Source organism: Pezoporus wallicus, unplaced genomic scaffold (assembly GCF_028554395.1).
Source record: "Pezoporus wallicus isolate ANWC-B61680 ecotype Strahan unplaced genomic scaffold, APGP_CSIRO_Pwel_v1 contig_11175, whole genome shotgun sequence".
NCBI lineage: Eukaryota > Metazoa > Chordata > Aves > Psittaciformes > Psittacidae > Pezoporus > Pezoporus wallicus.
In genome coordinates this window covers 345348-361804 of record NW_026641536.1, presented here as the reverse complement: position 1 = coordinate 361804, position 16457 = coordinate 345348, and the positions used below count along the sequence as shown (strand labels likewise).

Genomic DNA, 16457 nt, shown 5'->3' with positions numbered 1-16457 from the left:
TCTACAGAGAAAATGCAAACTGCATGCAAGTGTGCAGGATAAGCTGTGAAGATGCTGTTGCTTACCAGGCTTACCCTAAGGGTAAGATGTAAAGAACACACATGCGTGCCTGAGCAAAAGGAAGGTCTGTTCTGTATAGAAAGGAATGGTGGTTTTAGCAAGGGCTGGGGGAATTTTTAGGAAGCTGAATCCTGCTCCTGCCTGTGCCACTAACATGTTCTTGGATCTTTCACAAATTGAGCCTGATTGTCTGCAGTCTCCCATCTGTGGAATAGGCATAATAAACACTGAGGCCTCCTGGAAAAGAAAATGGGAGAGTCTGATTCTGTACATTTGATAGGGAAAGGTGGGTCTGCATAGGAGGAGCCATAAGGAAATGATAATGTTGAATGATGGTTAATGTTTGAAATGATAATGTTGGGAATTCAGTTGGGCTTTGTCCTGGTGATTTATGGAGGCCGCTGTGGCCATTTCTTTGTAGATGGTGTTTTAAAAATGATTCAAGACATGAAATCTACCTGAAGCAGGATGTGTGGTTATGGCAGAGATGTAGAGGCTGGCTCGAGGTGGTTTAGACTTACGAATTAGAAACAAGGTGTTGCAAAACGTGCTCAAAGGTATAACTCTTCCTGGCACGGTCATTTCCTGACAGCTCTGAGGCTGGAAGGGATCTCTGGAAATCATCTTGTCCAGTCCCCTGCTCAAGCAGAGTTGGAGCAGGTTGCCCCATGTACCGCATGGGAGAGATTTCTCTTCTTCAACATTTGTGTAAATGGAGGCTCCACAACTTTTCAGGGCAACCTGTTCCAGTGTCTCACCACCCTCACAGGAAAAGAGAAGTGTTTTCATCTCTTCAGATGGTTTTTAATCTGTGCCCATAGCCTCTTTTTTCTGTTAGTGGGTGCTATTGAGAACAGTCTGGCTCCCTCTTTGCTCCCCCACAGCAGTTCAATGTTTCTACGTCCTTCCTGAAGGAGAGGTTGATAATTCTGCTTCCTTGTGTGAGTTTAAGCGCACTATCTTGGGAGGATAGGCTGTTTTAGAAGGAAGTTTTTATACCATGTCTTGGATGAAAGACACTGAATTCAGTGATGAAATAAAACGTTAAATCAAGATTACTGGCCTCTCTTTGACATAGGAATGAGCTCTCCAAAGGTGTTTGAGTTTGTGCTCTAATCTTCAGGACACATGCACACAAATACAACCTGTCTTTAGAAAAATCTTCCTTCATAGGCGTAGGTATGGCCCAAGCACCAGAGTCCCCTTTCTATCTGCTTGTACGACGCGCATGAGGAGGGAGGGATGGAGTTAAATGTTAAGCTTGCAGCTGGCTGAGGATTTGCCTTTCTGGGTGTGGATTTGGGAATGTCAGAAAAACACAGATACCCTGTTGCAAAATCATCTCTGCTGGCCCACAGGAGGCAGGCAGATGGATTGTCAAATACTGCAGCCCCCTGGAAATGAAGGAAATCTGTTCAGTTTTAGCTCACTGAAGAGCTGAGCCACAATTTGCACTTCTCCATGGCCCAACAGACTCTACTGGTGCTGTATTAGGGAGTAGCTGGTTTTGTCATTAAAACGCGAAGTAAAACCCCGCGCTCTTCAGACCGTATTCCTTGTTGCTATAGGAGGTTATCCTTCTTGATTAAAAGATAATGAGTCATATCCAGAAACAGCACAAGTGCCTTGTCTGTGGGCTCCCCCTTTGCTGCTCTTCTGCTCCCTGTTTTACAAAGGAAAGGGAGAACAGTCCTTAGCAGTCAACCAGGATGCTTCCTTGGCTCTCACCTGCCTTTCTATAGGGCATTGCTCACCTTGAGATAGGCTCATACAAAGAAAGAAAGTCAGTGATTTCATTAGGGTTTATTACCTGGAGGGCTTTTTAAGCGTAAGCTGTTGCTGTCAGAGTCACAGGATCAGGTGTGATTTCCCATTTGCTGGAATACACAGCAAATATGCGAGCAGGCTCTCGGCTTTTTTTAGCTCACAGAAGCAAAGGGAGCCCTTTTGAAAGATCCACCGCTTGCCCAATCATCGCTTTCCCTTGCACTGTGCAGCATTATAACATTCTGACAGTGTAAATCCTCACATTTGCCTCCCTCCCTCCCTCCCTCCTTCAGTCATTCTCCCTCCCCCTGCCAAGGCTGTGCTGCTATCGGATCTGTGATGATATGTGATCTCCTGGATACAGTCACACACACACACAAATACCAGGCACTACTGCTCAGCTGAGCAAAATGTCTTTCTCTTAGAAGTGGTGCTCATCACAGCTTTCAGATCCTTGACGATGTTGCCATGCTTTCCTTTCTGCCTTCTGCCTTCTCCTCTCTTTGTCTGCCTGCTTTTCTTACCCGTGGGTCATTTTTGCCCTGCTGTCTGTAGCTGTATGGACTACCACACCATAGATTGCCGGGATCAAGGACTCCCAAGTGTTCCTAGTTCATTTCCATTGGATGTACGGAAACTTCTCATAGCTGATAACAACATTCAGGTGATACCAGCTGATTTCTTTATATTTTATGGAGATCTGGTCTATTTGGATTTCAGGAATAACTCCCTCACCTCTTTAGAAGAGGGCACTTTTAGCAGGTCTACCAAACTGCTCTATTTAGATTTAAGCTACAATAATTTAACACAGCTTGATGCTGGGATATTCAAATCAGCAGAAAAACTGGTAAAATTGAGCCTTGGCAACAATAACCTGGTGGATGTGGATGAGGCTGCTTTTGAGAACCTGGAACAGCTCCAAGTGTTAGAATTGAATGACAATAACTTACAAAGCCTCAATGTGGCAATCCTAGAAGCGCTTCCCTCCCTGCGGACTATACGCTTAGAGGGCAACCCCTGGGTCTGTGACTGTGACTTTGCCAGTCTTTTCAGCTGGATACAGGACAATGCATCGAAGCTCCAGAAAGGTAATGCTCGGTGCCTTACAGCACAGCATGTATGTTCTTTGTATGTCTGTCTTGGAGGGCAGGAGGGTTCTTGGTCAGGCTGTCTGTGTGCTGCCTGCAGTGTCCCACACTGCAGTTTGGTCCAGCCGTAATTGCATGCCTTCAGCAAAGGAGCCCATTAAAATGATGTTGGCTTTTTTAGCAGCAGCTCCTTTTCCCAGTTAATAAATACAAGTTAAAAATTAAGCCCTAATAGTTTTGATTTATAGACTAAGCTTACACAGGCAGTGAAAGAGCCTTTTCAAATTCATTCAGCCCCGAGCTGGTTCTCTTCCAGACTTCATTTTCTCTCTGGTAAAAAATGTTTTCTACAATAAGCCCTTTGAGAGCAGCTAAATATTCTGTGGCAGCTCCTTAAGAAAAGTGATTTTTCTCTCATCTTGCTGATCGGCTCAAAAGCTGCTACAGAAAAGTTAAATCCCCATTTTATGCAACTGTGATTGTCAACCCTTTCCTGGAAGTATTTTGTTGCGATACTCTGTGTTTGAAACTCTGTAGCTTGATCTGGGCTCTTTTTCATTAAAATAGCAGTGCTTTCCATACTAGGAATAAATTGAATTGGCTCTGGAACACCCCAAATATAATGCTTGTATTTGGGCCAGTGATTTTCAAAAAAGCATGGGAAGGGAAAAAAACAGTATTAACACTGGAAACATAGGGAATCCAGACTCTTGCTCCACACATCCCACCCGACCCTAAAGCCTCTCTTAATCCAGCTTTAGCAGTAGATCATCCCCCAGTTCATGCCTCTGAACAAGCACCAGGGTATAATCTTAGACCACTGAGCTGCCCAGATGCAAACTGCTTGAAGCAAAGCACCTCTGTAAGAACTACAGAGGCTGTACAGGCATTGCCTGACATGAAATCAGTGTGTTGGAGTGGGGATATCTGTGCAGAAGATGGTGAGAACTAAAAAGCTGGGGGAGAAGAGCGCGGGAGAATGGGTTGTGGTTCAGTAACTGTTCCTTTGAATTCAGACAAAAAGGAAGAAAAACAGTGAGGCTGCAAATTCCAGAGGTCTTTTCTCCCCTTTCTTGATCAGTAGTCAGTTATTCGGTTCTTCCTATGCTCCTGACCTTGTGCAGCATTTCTTTCATATACTCATCTAGGTTGCCATCAGTATCCTCAGCTCTAAAGCAGCTGTGTGGAGGAAGAACACAGCTTCCTCACTTTTCATTTGAGGAAAAGTGTTGTGGTTTTGCCCTCTCCCTCAGTGAAACTTTCATCTCTGTTCTTTCAGAACCAAACCTGGGCCTGTTCTCACACCTCCCGTGATGCTTTAGCTGAAGTTTGCTCTATTTGAACCAAGTATTTGCCCACCTCATGCTAAACATCTGTTCGCTTTCTCTGTGCTTTCCATCTCTTTTAATAAGCTTCTGCTCCTTCCCCTTTATCCAGACAGAGTCTGTTCAGTTTGAGAGTCTGTCCCAGCCCTGTCAGTGTTCTAAAGCATCTCTGAACTTATGTCTGGAAATTTCAAGTGATTGAGCTCTCCTATAGTATTAACAGTGTTCCCAGTGTCTTGCAAGCTTCGAGATGCTTTCTCACGGCATTTTCTCTCATCCATAGTTGTGTTTCAGCCTAATAGCTAAAAATTGACTCCCTCATCTGCATCTTCCAAACTTTCAGTTAGATTTTATTTGGGAAGACGAGGAGGGAAGGAGCAAATACTGAAACAGTTGGTTTGATCAGAACCGTCCCCCTGACTTGCCCCCTGACTTGTATGTGTTCCCGAGAGCAAGTCTTCTGATGTCTTTGCATCCAGTGATCTCCAGTGCATGTATGCAGAAAAGCCTGTGGAGTCAGAGAGCTGCTGCCACAAACATACTGGCTGTCTCCTGTAATAAACCAGCAAAACATTATTCACAGAGGGCAAAATTAACCCAAAAAAGGAAAAACTGTCTCAAAGCCAATTCTGAAACCACAATGCCACAATTCAGTACCTTTCAAACCAACTTTTGGCAAGCCAATGGAAAACTAATTCTTAGAATTATGATCTGATTGCATTTAATATCCAGTTTTTAGGTTGTAATTATATCACAATATTATACCCATTAAGAACTAATCACATTTGCACTGTTTGTGTGGCTGACCTTGTCCACAGCCCTGTTTGCGTGGCCTTTCCTGATAGGGGTGGGAAGAGCAAGTCACTGAAAGGTCCAGGATTCCGATTCCCTGGCTTCCTCAGGGTACTGCTGAAAGGCTGGAGACAGAAGTACTCCGGCAGCAAATGCATCAAGCTAAGTAGGACAGCACACGTTATGTCTGGAAATACAGCAAAAGCAAAAGGGATGCATTTTCAGGGGCCAGGAGAAGCTCATGTATCAATGCTACGTGGTTTTCCTTTATAATTCTATTTAAGCATTTGCATTGCACAGCCTGTACAAATGGGAAATCAAGGAAGGAGAAAGGAGTTAGCTGGTGTTTTTCCTCTCTTGTGTTCTTTAAGAATAAACTGTGATGAGCAGTACAGAATGGTTCCATGACAGATGGAAGTTCCCCAGCCTGTAAGTGGCAGACTTTGTAACCTGGGTTTGCTGAGAAGGGAAACTGTGGAAAGGTGAATGACAGTAAACTCACAGTGGTGATCCCCAGCCCTTTCATGAGAAACACTGCAAAGAAACTAAAGGCTCTGTACACTGTCTTGTGTCTTACACTGCCTTGGGATGCTTCTGTCAATAAGGTCTCTGAACAAAAGCTGTACTTCAACCCCTTAGTTTTGCAAAAGTCAGGTCTATTCTTTCTGGCATGCTCCCAGAAATAGCTTGTGGAGTTGTACCTTCTACTGACCTCTCTGACTTGCTGACCGAGAAGCCTCTTCTCAGCTGAGCTGCCTTTGCACATCTGACTTGTCACTTCACACAAACAGCTGGGGGTTGAATCATTTTGCAGTTCCCTGCATTTATTCACCTAACCTAAATGTCTGACTGAAGTCTTAATTTGGCAGTGAGTCAGTGCTTCTGCATGCCGCATCTGCAGGCAGACTTGGTAAAGAAACTGCACTGAAAGTTTTGCCGTTAAACTCAGCACTTTACTGCAATCGAACCCAGCACTTTAAAACAGCAAACATTTTTCTACTTGTAAAGAGATAGTAAACCAGAATTTTCATCATACTCCAAAACCAAACCAGTCTTTTCCCTCTGATTTGGTTATTGATTAATAACAAACTGAAAGTGGAGATGGAATTGTGAAGACCAAAAGTGATAGTTGGAGACTATAACTATTATTCTTTCTCCTAGACATTATAGATCTTCTATTCTCTGCTTGATTATATTTGATCCATCTCGAATATTGCAAAAAGCAATTGTCAAGTCAAGTAAGAATTGCAGAAGGAGGAGGAGGAAGAAGAAAGTTTGTTTGGGCTCTGACAGAAGAAATTAAGAAAAATAGGATTAAAAGCAAGAGAGGTGCTGAATAAAGGGAGGGTGGTTAGATGTTGAGTTAAATAATTTCAGGGCATAAGGTTTCAAGTCTATGGAAATCTGGCATTCATTGCCTTGAGGTCAAGAGTCATCTTTGAGATTTCTTGCATTTTCTACTTCAGAGAGAGCTGGAAATACTGAAAAAATACACTCACTTACTTGGAAAGGTTTTCTTCAGCTTTCAGAGCTTTTTCTGTGTCGCATTTTATCTGGGCTAAAAATGCACTTTTCCTTTCTTACCTCATCTCTTAACCTACTTTTAAGAAAACTGTTTGAAACTGGGGGCTCATCCAGCAAAAGGCTGTCGCTGGTGCACATGACCTACAGAACTGAGGTTTATGAATGCTCCCATTTATGTTTAAATACAAACGGCTTTGATGGAATCAATTTCTGGTGAAAGGTGCTGTTAAAATTAATGCACAGCACTGTCAAAAATGTTTCTTGAATCCTTCTGAGGATCCCATCTTGATGAAGTGGTTGGATTCAGATGAAATGCATGTAACAAGGACATATGAGTAGTCTGCAGTGGCCGCATTGAAGTGCTTTGGAGAGATCTGTGGCTGAGAACATGCTTTGGGCAGCCATGCCTGTGACCTTGTTTGCTAATGACTAATGCATTTCTAACATTACTTTTAATTAGAGCTGAAGTATTCCGGGAGGGTGACTCCAGTGTCTCCTTTCTGTCATCTTGCCCTCGTTTTGCTTTTTACTTTTTTCCTTCTCGCTATCTTTGGAAAAACCTTTTTGGGAAGTTGTGTAGTTTCTGGGATTGCAAGAAATAGTCAGTGTCTGTGCTTTTCGTGCTGGATGCAGTGATGTTTTCCCAACCCTCTGTGTTTAATACAGACTTCTAGTTTCCCACTATCCATCGCAATAATGAAAAATTTTGCTGCCCTCTGTTAAAAGAGTATCAGGTTTGTAGCAATTTGATGAGGTTTGGACTCAACATTCTTATTGGTGGCTTTGAAAAATTCATTCAGAATTGGCCAGTGACAGAATTCCAGATAGATTTGTGCTGTCTGTGTGATAAATAAAGGAAACAGATGTTCTGAATGTCTGACATTAAAGTAGTGCAAGTTTAACATGAGGATCAGTGCTCAGTGTTAGACTTGCAGATGGGATTAGCTAGCATAGTGTCAGTGCACCACCCCCCTGGATGCTAACACTTACCTTCACACCACTAGAAGCCAAACTGGTGAAAGAAGCCCAAAGAAGACAGAACTGGCTCCATGTGCAGGACTGTATCCAAAACTAAGGTAATCACTGAACTTTACTAGAAGAAAGTTCATTAGCGGCTGCAAATCCTGTGTCACAACACGAAAGTGTAGCTAGGACCATGTTTCCCTCTTCATCTGGGCAAATGTCACGCCAATTTGGAAAGTGGTGTTCACAAGACTGCAGATTTTTAAGATTCTGAAAGGGGCTCGTAGTGATGATACTGATACAGATCCTGTTTAGCTACTTTAAGGACTTCTGTAGCTAGTACCTATATAGGTGGATAGGTAAATTCTGGTAAAGTGAAATACTTCCAGGTAAAAGCTGTCTATGGGAAAGATTAGGACAGAAGGATGGCAGGAAGAGGGCGTAGGGAAAAAAGCCAGAGCAGGTGACAGTGAGAATGTAAGCGGCCTTCTGGACAGGAAACTCAGGCTGAATTCAGTCCTAAAAGAAAACAGGACATTCAGAAGAGAATCAGTTCAGTGAGAAGAATGGAAGGATTTGTGTAAGCCTGCTTAGAAAGACTGCCATGAGGTGTTCATCTCTTGCTTCTCTGGCTCTTTCTAGAATCGCATTCCAATCTAAGATCCATTACTAAACTTGTTCTGTAAATAAAATAACATCTTACTTCACTGGTCCAGGCTGTTACAGTAGCCCTGGGCTCACTGAAAATGTTAACCATTGCCCTAAGAACAAAGCATCTCTGTTAAATGGGAGCACAGGTTTCATTTGCCTGTCTAACTAAAACTCAGCGAAACAACTGAGCATTTTGTAAGTCGTCTCAACTTGGCATTCTTTATCAGTACCTATTTATCTGCTATGTAGAGAAGGCTGCCTTAACTTCATGTACTAATACAGACCAGAGCACGCTACAGCTAAAAAGGACAAGCTGTTCTGTCCATTACAACCACTCAGTTCTTCCCTGAGTATTGTGAACATGCTAGCACATCACTGGTACAGAACACAATATCTGTCTTTATGGAAAGGAATGAAAAGCCTTAAGGCATTTCACACAGCAGTTTTTATTCTGTTCAAGCAGAAGCTCCTAACAGAAATTAGATTCCCTATGAAGTGCATAAAATCTGTTTCTACATATAAATACATGATTTGCTATCCTAGTAATTTTCAGTAAAATGGTCGGACTGCAACTGGCTTTTCACTCTGTTTCTTCCATCTTAAGGTTATTTGGAGTACTTCCATCTTGAAGGTGTGAGGAAAGCATTTGAAGACATGAACACCTAATGCTAATATTTAGGCACTGAGACAAACTGTTACGAGCCCTCTGATGTTGATCTGTGAGGCTCTAGGTCACTTGGCTATAAAAAAAAATTGCTTTAAGGACCTAAATCTAGGTTGTGGGTTTTTTGAGACTGTTCTGATAGCTTGAGGCTATTTCCAATGAGAACTCATCTCTCTTCAGAGGCAATGCCTGTCTTCATTAATGCTTATTAATACATCTAATGCATTAGTGACAGTGTTTAAGTAGACAAAAGAGAGCTATAGCTGGAGGAAAAATACCATATGAGAAATATAATGCCATATTTAAGCATTTCAGTCTCTGTCAACTGCATTCAGCAGCATGAGAGAACAGCTAAATTCTGCCCAAAAGAGCGAATATAAATTTTACTTAAAAAATAATAATAAATAGCATATTATAATGTTTTTATGTTTACTGCATAGATAGTAATAAACATGTGTGCATGAAGCTCACTTGGATATTTATGGCTTCAGGTGTTTTTCTGGGCATATTTCCTATGCATACCAGTGTATGTATGAGTGGCCATTTTCATGCTCTCATACTGTTGTACACTGATGAATGTCAGGAAGCTGTTTATTTTGATACCTGTTTTTTGTGAACTCTACAAAGACCCAACAGAATTGAGGCCTCTTTTTAAGCTCAGCATCCAAAATTATAGCTGGGAAATCTCCCTCTGAGGGTAAACAGACCATAAAATTCAAGTAATAATGAATTTCAGAAGTTCTTCAATAAATATATAGTTAGCATGGGTATTGGAAATAAGCAAAGACAGAAATACACAAGGAGTCCTTTAAAATAGAGTTGAGTAGACCTGGAGTAAGTGATACCTCTTGCTTAAAAACCTCTCTCCTTTTAACGTCATGGCTCTAGAATTCCAGCATTTTCATACTCGCCATGTTACTGAGATGATCTGTTCCCCAGGGTGCAGCCACGTATTTTCACCTCATTTTATGTTTCCGTGTTGAGACAAGACTATACAGAATCTAGCACCCGTCCCTTCACTGGCCCTTCAAAGCATTCCCCTTTTGAAAGCAAACAATATGTTACAGCCTGCCAGGAAACTACATCTGCTGCTTCAGACGACGTAGCAGAAAGCTACGGCCTGTGTGACATTGTCCTTGGGCCAGCTGGAGTCACTGCAGATAATGTGATTGCCCTGACCAAAATAACATAAGCTATATATTTATAACACTCACACTTGTTAGTTCATTTACAGATTTGTTTGGTATGAAGAAGCAACTCTTTGAACATGTTGTGGGAGCAATGAGGTATATATATAGCTATCATCAAAGGTTTACTTGCTGCAGCCAAGCACTAAATATCTTTGACATACCCTTTCAAGAAGCTTGGCTGTTTTTTTTGAATGATTAAATTGAGCAGGTTCCACAGAAAAACAAAAGCAAATCAAACAAAGAGGAAAAAAAACAAAGAAAGTATATGAAAAAAAAACAGCATTCCCATGGCTAAAGTTTGTAAAAGTGGAGCACTGAGGTTAAATGGCACTCTCCTGTCCTTTGGAAGTCTTGTGTGTGTGGACAGGTAATCTGACCGAGCCAGCCTGTATGCAACAGAATCACTCAGAGGGAAAAAACCCCACACTTTATAATGAATACTGGTCACTTTATAGAAGCTGTTCTTTTGTTTGTGCAGAGGGTGTATGATGACCTGGGATTGTGTCCTGCCCAAGCAAAGAACAAAACTGAATCTATTGCACAGGTGGAGTACGGAACATCAGTTCTTCATTCACACTGGATCCTCATGTCATAAGGACAACCTACTTTTAAATAATGAAAAGTCAAGTATTGATGTGGAAGGAAGCAGATGCAGTGGCATTTATTGTTACTAAGTCTTCTTAAGCAGACATGCATAAAGATGACTTATTGATGACATTTTCAGGTAAGCAGTTAGGAGCTCTGGTGCAATAATCACTGCTTTAGCTTCGAGAGAAGAAATTCCTTGTGCCACCAGAGATACAGCTGCTAGTCTTACTATTGTCACAAATGAACAGCCTGTTTCAAATCCTCTTTGGAGTGGAAAGAAATGCTACTATTAACTGTACTGGGGTTTGCAGTAGCATCAGGACACAGCAAAGAGAAACTTTCACTGAGCAGAATGTTCCTTCCTCCCTCAATCGCTGCCATGTGCTTCCACCGAGCTCTGGAGTCCTCCTCGGTTGCTTCCAGCACAATTTTAGCTGACTGCCTTCTCTGTGGATAGAGGAGGTCAGTTCCTTCCTGTCTTGTTGAAAATGATGGTGCAAGCACCGGTTGGCTGAAACCAGAGCTGGGATCTAGCAAGACCTCTGCACTGCGCCTGGTTCATGGTGATACACGTTGCCCAGTGGCATCTATTACTCTCCATGACATGCGAATTCTATAAAAACTTAAGGCTAAGCTAACACACTGGAGTGTCACAGGGTAAAGCAAGTAAGAAATTCCTATCTAATCTATTTGGTTTGAGAACATGACCTACATTCCACTACCCATGGCTACATGGGGAAGAGCTTTTTTATTTCTCATTATTGTCTGATCAGACTCAAAATCATCCCAGCACATAACAAGGAATACTCTTGATCTATTGCAGGTTCTATTCTTTATTCTGTGCGTTGTGATGTTAGGTGAAAGCATCTGAGGACTGGGAATAGAGCTCACAGCCTGCAGGCTCAGTTTTGATCTATAGCAAAGCTGCTGATCGTAATGGTAAAGAATAAGTGAGCTCTTAGTTTTCTGCCTCTGGGATCCTGGGCAAATACTACCAGGCTAAGATATTTCTAGAGGTAAGGGCTGTAGTCTGCAGAACTACTTAGAACAGGAGTTATCTTTTGGAGTTTTTTACCCCATCTATAATACATCCTTTTTCTACTTCCTTCCTTATGGAAGCTTAGGTCTGATACTCCAGCTGATCAAGGCCCCTCCAACACAGGGGTCACATTAAAAGGTGGCATGTGAGGACACCAGAGAATTTCTTCTGCTTTGGCCTGAAATAGAAAGTTTAGAAAAAGAAAAAAACTTGTTTTTCTTGTGCTTGCTACAAGAGAAATGGGATTTTTTCAGGTCTCATATTCAATTGGACTGTGCTTTTCTGCCAAAATACTGCAATGTTCTTTTCTCTTAGCAAGGAACTTCCTCTTTGAATGAATTTGCAGTATGTTACATTCATTTTCTTGCTGTTTCTATACAACAGCAGTAACTGCTTTGATTACTGTCAACATCATGTTGATTTATTGAAACTGTTTTGCTTTTTAAACTCTGATTAAAAAGACACAGGGCTTGGAATTCCAACCCATGGTTTTTCACTCCTCCCATAGATCTCATGGTTTTGAATAGGGAAGGATATCCATTTGTGTCCCCTTTTGCTTGTTCCTTCCATTAACCCAAAGGTTGCTATTCTGAAGTCTTGATGAGAAGAAAATAAGGGCTTGGTGAACAACTCTCTCTTCTTTCAGTAGAAAGGTTTGTGCAAAGAGCTCTGTCACAAGCTAGAGAATGCAATAGTATCCTAGGCATCTGTGCAAAGGCATGCTCAAGTGCTCCTGTGTGTCAGCTTGTATACAAGACACACTATATATGAATACTGCAGTTTCTGGATCTCCAAGTGTCTCAGAGGATGTTGGAAACAGTGTGGCTTCTTTACCTTCCAGACTCATTGCATAGGTAGGAGGTTCCAGAGATGTGCAGAGCAAGTTGCCTCACCATCTGGTGTATGTCACCAGTGCACTCCAGGCTCAGCAGGGAAAATGTAGCATGTATTCAGGTGGCAGCTTGCCTAGAAGAAACCTTGGGCATGCTGACTTGTCCTGTTCTGCTGGTAGCTTTTAGTCCATTGTCAGCAAGAGGAGCATGATAAAGACCAAAGGCAACAGAACTTTAGGCAAATATGACATACAGGTTGGCTTATAAAAATTAAAATTTAGTACAATCATCATTAAAAGGTCAAGGAAGTCATTGGATCCATAGTAGACTTAGCTAAAACTCCCTCCCAAATCAACCAAACAGCTGAGCTGGACCAGTTTGCACCACTAACCCTAGGAGCTTGGGTTTAATATTAAAATATCGTATGCCATTGCTGTTCAGCCATAAGAAAAATGAGATTCACAAAAGCAGAGGAAATCTTATTGCCACATATTCCTTATTTAGTGACATATTGGTTATATGGTAGAGCTGTGTGACGGAAACACCTTCTTGACTGTGTGCACACAGGAGTGCAGAATCAGATGCTTGGATCCCTCCTGTGATCACTAACAAAGAGTGAAAGTGTATTAAGGAAACCAGCAGCAATTCTCCTGGCACTAATGCACAATAATTCATTTGCATTCGTATCCTTAGCAGCAAGATAGAAACCATCTTGCCAACAGCCTCACAGATTTAATTCATGTCATTATTTGTTCCATTCTAGCCCATTTAACACACTCTCCTGATTTTCCCATTATGAATGAAGAGGGAGATGGTTCTGTGCAGTGAACTGTAAGCTTTTACTGCCCAGTATCACAGTATATTCTCATCAGGTTTCAAAAATGGACTTTCTCTTTGCTTTCACTATGAAGAGCCCAGCTGTAGGCATTCTTCAGTAATGCATGGAGGAATAACACCTGCCAGACTGCATGTCCTTATGACAGGCAGAGAGAAAAGGTGAAAGCAGGTCATAGACAGACAAGCAGCCATTGAACATAAGCCTCTGTTTTGACCAGAAGGAAAATACAACTGTAATTTTGGAAGTACATGGAAAAAAGTGGTGTGGAAGGAACTTCAGTATCCCTGTTACCCTGATTTGGAGTCAGAATTTGTGTTCAGATGGAGTACCCTGGCAGTGCTTCCAAGTCTTCAGATTTAGATGCATCCAGGGTTCTATACTGGCTTGTTTTATCTGATCCTGGTCCTAGGTCACACCTGACCTGTCGGAAGACTGAAGGTGAAATTAACTTAATACTAACTTAATTACCCACTTGAGGGGGCTGTGTAATGGCTTTTGGGTAGTGACAGATTTTGTTCCATTATTTTCCTGAATTTTGTACAAATTCATAAACCTAGAATTAACCCTAAAACTGCTCTTCAGCCATTCAGTCTCTGACCGGAGCAACAGAGGACTTCACTAATAGTCCACTGATTTGTTTCCCTTTTCCTCTTCTTTGCAGGTCTCCATGAAATCCAGTGTTCCCTGCCTGTAGAAAACAGAAGAATCTTTCTGAATGAATTATCTGAGGTCAGCTTTAGTGAATGCAAATTTAGTTTGTCATTGACAGACCTGTTTTTCATCATCTTCTCTGGAGTCGCAGTCTCCATTGCTGCTATTCTCTCAAGCTTCTTCTTAGCAACTCTAGTACACTGCTTCCAAAGATGTGCTCCCAGTAAAGATGACGATGACGATGAAGATGACGGTGAGGATGGAGTTGGAGCTTGCATCCAAGACTGTTAGCTTTTCTTACATATGTAACCTGGTGCAATGAGGGAGGCTCAGTTTCTGTGATCCTTAATCAAGCGCTGCATTTAAAATGGAAGATTGGAGGAAAAAAGGGGTAAAGGCTAAAAAAAAAATAAGCTCCAGTGTTTTAAAAGACTAATAATTCTCGGCTTCCACCTTGTCCTTCTGGTGAGATGCAAGTCCCTGTAAGGGCTTGATAATGCATTCTAATCACACTTTGAAAAGGATAGGTGAGATGGAGGCATTTCAGCTGGAAAATAAGGAAGCAATTAAAATAGTGTCCTTCCTGGGCCTAAGTAATGAGAGATTCTCTTAAGCTCACACAAGTAACAAAATGTGATTGAAAGGATTCCTGGAGTTAGAGAAAGCATTAGAGGAAGGTTGGCATTTTCTCTCTACAAATGTTCTTTATAAGCATTCATCCTCCATTTAGTTACAGCAGTTGCAGGCATCATTCAGCCAAAAAAACCTTTTTCTGTAAACCCCACAATTCTGTGTCTGAGTCATCCACTGCAGCTGCTTGGCACCTCTTTGGTTATGGCACAAACACTGAATTTAATGTTTCTTTGCATTTTTAGATGCAATGAAGTAAAGGATTTCCATTCCCTGTAATGCCAGGTACAAATAACTGTTGCAGTATTCAGTCCATTTAGTTATTTTAAAATACCAAGGGCTATATTTGGCTCCTGATTATACTAGAGTAGCACAACTGAAATGAACACCATGATCCAAATTGGCAACTGTATAAACAAGAGTGGCATCTGGCCCAAGATGTTTCTGACTGTATTATAGATTTGTCAAAACTTGAGCTCTTCTATATAAGGGTAGATATTTTTGTTAGAATTTAAAACAAGACATTTATTACACGAGATTTTTGGAATAGTGCTGGACAGCTTTTTAGGATAAGTATATTTTTAAAATATTTGTAATGGAAATATTTTTTTAAAGCTCTGTGTATTTAAATATCTAGAGTAGCTGTGAGGGCTTAACATAGTAGTAAATGATCTAAGGACTGTATGCTATTATCAAAGAATTAGATCTGATAAAAAGTAGCATCTGTTTAACCACTGTAAATGCTAAAACACTCTTTGGTTAAAATATTGCCTTGCTCAGCTAATATGAATGGTCTTTTACGGACAGTTAGTTCCAAATCTCTTCTATCTGTTGTGCATATTGTTCAGGCAGACAGGAGTTCATCACACTGTGTGTTATGGGTCAATACAGGCCAGTAACTAAGGGACAAGATCAGGATGTGGCGCTCTGGGGTTTTGTCTCCATCTAACAATGATCAAGTAGGAGAACTCCAGCAAATCACTATCTGCCTGTGCCTCAGTTCCACTACCTATAAAACAAAGATCATAATTATTTTGCTTTCTCAAGTGCTTTGAGATATGCGGGGGGGGAGGACACTATACTGGGGCGATGTGTATTGATTATACGCATTAGGCTGAAGCAGATATTTGTTACGCAGTAGGTCTAATCTGATCTCATATCAAGGTGACTTGACTGACATCAATGAAGTTAATCCACTGGCCAACTGCACTTGCAATGGAGTTTGCACCGTGCTGAGGTCAAAACCAGGACGAGAGTGTTTATTTCTGTTAGCTCTACAGCTTATTCAATGCCACTTAATGCTACTGTTGTTAAGGTTGTTATTTCTGCAAACACATTGCAGCAGAATGAAGTAGGGCAGTGGGAGGATGTTCTGAATCAATACTGTTACTCTATTCTGATTCTCTCCAGAAGAATGAAATGACATGATTTTCACTGTGTAGTGCCATGACTATAAATAACACAAATATATTTATAATTTCAACATGGGCTTTCATGTTTATTTGTACCTGGGTATGAAAAAAAGGAGAAAAACTGTGCCTGATTCATCATTTCTAAGCGGGGTTTTGCCGTGCAGTTGGACATCCACAACTTGCTGCCTGGTGCAATTTGTGCAGTGCGTGCCTTGGCAACAAATACAGATGTTATCAACAGTTTATATTTAGAGCCGTGCAAATTGTCCAGTCATGGAACAAGAAACTGGGTCACACTTTTTTGTCTGTAAGTTTTATTGCAAACTCAAAACCTGTCATCAGTTAGTAAAATGATTTGTCCTGCCACACTTTTCAGTGAGACATCAGTGAATGTTTCAGCAAGTGTCTACCCTTCCTTTGGTAACAAACTTATGGGTTTGGT

The 16457-nt window shown here is 41.4% G+C and overlaps 1 protein-coding gene across 2 annotated transcripts in view; it reads left to right on the top strand.

Moving 5' to 3' along the window:
- Positions 1-2019: 2019 nt before the first annotated feature.
- LRRC38 (leucine rich repeat containing 38) overlaps positions 2020-16457 on the top strand; it is an 87768-nt gene continuing 73330 nt past the window's right edge. Inside the window, exons 1-2 of one of the 2 annotated variants that reach the window (XM_057424183.1) lie at positions 2020-2915; positions 13984-14226. In XM_057424183.1, coding sequence (XP_057280166.1) covers positions 2288-2915; positions 13984-14226 — 871 coding nt within the window. In that variant the 5' untranslated portion in view covers positions 2020-2287. Of the gene's footprint in view, positions 2916-13983; positions 16312-16457 lie in introns of those variants that run through there. The other variant, XM_057424182.1, reaches the window with a different exon arrangement.